At 60.8% G+C, this 3,579-nt stretch overlaps 1 protein-coding gene across 1 annotated transcript; it reads left to right on the top strand.

The window, feature by feature from the left end:
* Positions 1-3,189, top strand: LOC138102335 (olfactory receptor 14J1-like). The gene is made up of 2 exons (XM_069000024.1): positions 1-86; positions 2,153-3,189. The coding sequence occupies exon 2, from the start codon at positions 2,176-2,178 to the stop codon at positions 3,103-3,105; it is 930 nt and encodes a 309-aa protein (XP_068856125.1). The 5' UTR covers positions 1-86; positions 2,153-2,175; the 3' UTR covers positions 3,106-3,189.
* Positions 3,190-3,579: the final 390 nt, after the last annotated feature.

Genomic DNA, 3,579 nt, shown 5'->3' with positions numbered 1-3,579 from the left:
GGAGGAGTGAGCAGAGAGCTAGCTAAAGCAGCTGGAAGGACAGCTCTGAACTCATTCGTGGAGAAACCTTCACAGCGTGGGACACAGTGAGTCTCTGGCTGCAGGGATCCTCTAGAGCTGGCCCATGACACGGCTGCCATGGCTGTGAGGATGGCTCTGCTGCCGTTCCTGCCTTGGGGGAGGATGTGCTGCAGAGCGGGGCTGCCCTGGGCACCGTCAGAGGGACAGGGCAGGACGGCTCCTGCTGCCAGGGCCGGCTGCAGGCTCTGAAGGTGGGCAGCAGCCAGGGGTGCCCAGGGCTGTCCTGCAGAGCAGCTCCTGCAGCCCTGAGGGCTCTTTGCCAGGCCAGGGCATCTGCCACCTGCCAGGGGCAGCTCTCAGCCTGCCTGGGAGCTCCCCATGGACGGTGGGGAGGAGCTGTGGCTGCAAGGAGTGACTCCTGCAGGGCAGGTCCTGCTGCTGTGGAGAGGCTGCTGTGGGGCCAGGGCTGCTCAGAGCTCCAGCTCATGCCCAGGTCATTTCTGAGGCGTTTTTCATGAGCACATTCAGGGCAGGAGATTCCTGCTTGAGTTTCTGCTTTCCTCAATCTGTGCTCCCACTTTTCTCTGGCTCACCTTGGTGGGAATGGAAACTCAGCTGTGCAGGCAGAGCAGGGGCTGAGGCTCTTAAACCATCACACTGAGGATTCCTGGGAGCCTCAGCAAGTGCCTGCACCTCGCCAGCCCCCAGCTCCAGCCAGCATCACCTTTCCATGGTGCCCAGGCCCGGGGGAGCTGTTCTTTAATCGCCGCAGCCCCGAGCGGCTGCCGGGCAGGGCTGGCCCAGGGGCTGGGCTGGGCTCCGGCAGCAGCGGCAGGGACGGAGCCCGGGCCGCAGGAGCAGCTCCCGGCTGGGCCAGCTCCAGCAGCAGAGCCGTGGGCAGGGAGGGAGGGAGGCAGCGCTGAGGGCAGCCCTGCTGAGGGGAGCTGTGGCAGCTGCCGGCGCTGCCCTGCAGTGCAGACACCGCCCTGAGCAGCGCAGCTCCGGTGTCCCCTCGCAGCCAGCACAGCCCTCAGCCCGGGGGCTCGGGGCCCTCAGCCCGGGGGCTCGGGGCCCTCAGCCCGGGGGCTCGGGGCCCTCGGTGCCCTCCTGGGCCGGCAGAGCAGCAGCAGAGATGAAGGGCATCTCTGCGGCCACGGGCCCGTTCCTGCTGCCCGGGGCCTGAGGGCGACTGTCCTGCCCTGGTGCTGCCCGGGAGGGGCTGGGCAGCGCTGGGCAGGGAAAGGCTTTTCCTCAGGGCCCGGCTCTCTCTCCTTGCCCTGCTCAGCTGCTCCTGGCGCTGCTGAGGGGCTCTCTGGGAATGGCACTTCCAGCTGCAGGCTCAGGCCCAGCCCGGGGGCTCCTCCTGTGCAGGCTGAGCACAGCAATGGGGTGTCCCAGCTCCCTCTGCCCCGGGAGCTCTGGGCAGGCCGGGCTGGGAGGCTGGCAATGAGCCGGCTCTCCTCCAGCAGTGCCATGGACAGGAGCCTGGCTGTGCCCTCGGGATGCCATCCCAGCTTCAGCTGCCTTCCAGGGGACACTGGGGCCGCGAGTGTCCTTGGCCAGCAGTGGGGCTGAGACTCTGAGAAAGGCTGAGCCACTTTGCTCTGCTCTCTGCTCCCTCTGCTCTCAGCTGAGCCAGGCTGATTTTCAGGGGAACACAGTGACTGCCCTCCATCTCAGCAAGGGCAGCTGGGGACAGATGGAGTGACAGAGCAGCTCCCCTCACCCTTCCCTGAGTTACAGCCAATGCTCTTGCCTTGCACAGCTCTCTCTGCTCTCCCTGGGCACACAGGAAACTCTCTCAAATTGCCTTTGGCCGTCACCGTTCCTTAGCCCTGGCACAGGAGATGCTGCCCAGCTCCTCTGCCTCAGGAGCAGTTTGGGCTGATGGAGTCCAGCCCCAGGACCAGCCCCTGTCCCCATTCCCATGTCCCCACTGCAGCAGAGCAGAGCTGACTCCTCGCTGTCCATGGGCACAGCCCCTGCTCGTCACAGCAACGGGGCCAGATCCCAGCAGAGCTCCAGGCATGGCTCTGAGAAAAGGAAAAGTGGGGGGCAGGGCCGGGAGAAAGGGCTTGGGCATTGCTCAGCAAAGTCTCCCCTGACTCCTCACTGTCTTGTCCTTCAACAGCACTCCATGGCCAGAGGCTCCAAATGTCCAACAGCAGCTCCATCAGCCCCTTCCTCCTGCTGGCATTGGCAGACACGTGGCAGCTGCAGCTCCTGCACTTCTGCCTCTTCCTGGGCATCTCCCTGGCTGCCCTCCTGGCCAACGGCCTCATCATCAGCGCCGGAGCCTGCGGCCAGCACCTGCACAGCCCCATGTTCTTCTTCCTGCTCAACCTGGCCCTCAGCGACCTGGGCTCCATCTGCACCACTGTCCCCAAGGCCATGCACAATTCCCTCTGGGGCACCAGGCACATCTCCTACTCAGCATGTGCTGCTCAGGTGTTTTTCTTTCTGTTCTTCCTCTCAGCAGAGTATTTCATCCTCACCATCATGTGCTATGACCGCTGCGTGTCCATCTGCAAACCCCTGCACTACGGGACCCTCCTGGGCAGCAGAGCTTGTGCCCACATGGCAGCAGCTGCCTGGGCCAGTGCCTTTCTCTACGCTCTCATGCACACGGCCAATACATTTTCCCTGCCCCTGTGCCAGGGCAATGCCCTGGGCCAGTTCTTCTGTGAAATCCCACACATCCTCAAGCTCTCCTGCTCCAAATCCTACCTCAGGGAACTTGGGCTCATCGCTGTCAGTGTCTGTTTGCTCTTTGGCTGTTTTGTGTTCATTGTTTTCTCCTATGTGCAGATCTTCAGGGCCGTGCTGAGGATCCCCTCTGAGCAGGGCCGGCACAAAGCCTTTTCCACGTGCCTCCCTCACCTGGCTGTGGTCTCTCTGTTCCTCAGCACTGTTATGTTTGCCTACCTGAAGCCCCCGTCCATCTCGTCCCCATCCCTGGATGTGGCAGTGTCAGTTCTGTACTCGGTGGTGCCTCCAGCCCTGAACCCCCTCATCTACAGCCTGAGGAACCAGGAGCTCAGAAACTCTCTGAAGAAAGTGATTGCTGGTTTGCAGAAACCCTAAACTGACTCTTTTCTGCTCCAGAGTCTCCAGAATGTAACCCATTACAACCTCAGCCTTTTTTTCTCTTCTTTTCTTTTTTTTTTTTATGGGTGCGGTTTTTTATTATTTTTGCACTATTGTAATATTTTCCACAAATGACTATCCTTACTCATAGCAATTTTCATCAATATTTACCTTTCTCCTGTAACCCAAAGTCTTTCAAAAGGCTTGTTTTCTGTGCATTAAATACAATAAAGTACCTTGCCCTGATCTGTTTTTCCAAGATGCTTCTTCAGACCCCTGACTGCTGGCACAAGGACTTCTGTGCAGAGGTGGAGGGGAAAGAACCCTTGTAGAGCAGCGCAGTCAGGCGTAAGTTCTTCTCCAGGGGCAAGCAGCCCAGGTGTGGAGCATCTCCCTGTGCAGGCTCCAAGGGCTCTGCAGGCAGGGGCGGCACTGCCCTCCAGCACACGGCACTTCTGCCTTTCCCATAGC

This window comes from Aphelocoma coerulescens, unplaced genomic scaffold (assembly GCF_041296385.1).
Source record: "Aphelocoma coerulescens isolate FSJ_1873_10779 unplaced genomic scaffold, UR_Acoe_1.0 HiC_scaffold_70, whole genome shotgun sequence".
Classification (NCBI taxonomy): Eukaryota; Metazoa; Chordata; class Aves; order Passeriformes; family Corvidae; genus Aphelocoma; species Aphelocoma coerulescens.
This window is presented reverse-complemented; position numbering and strand designations above follow the sequence as displayed.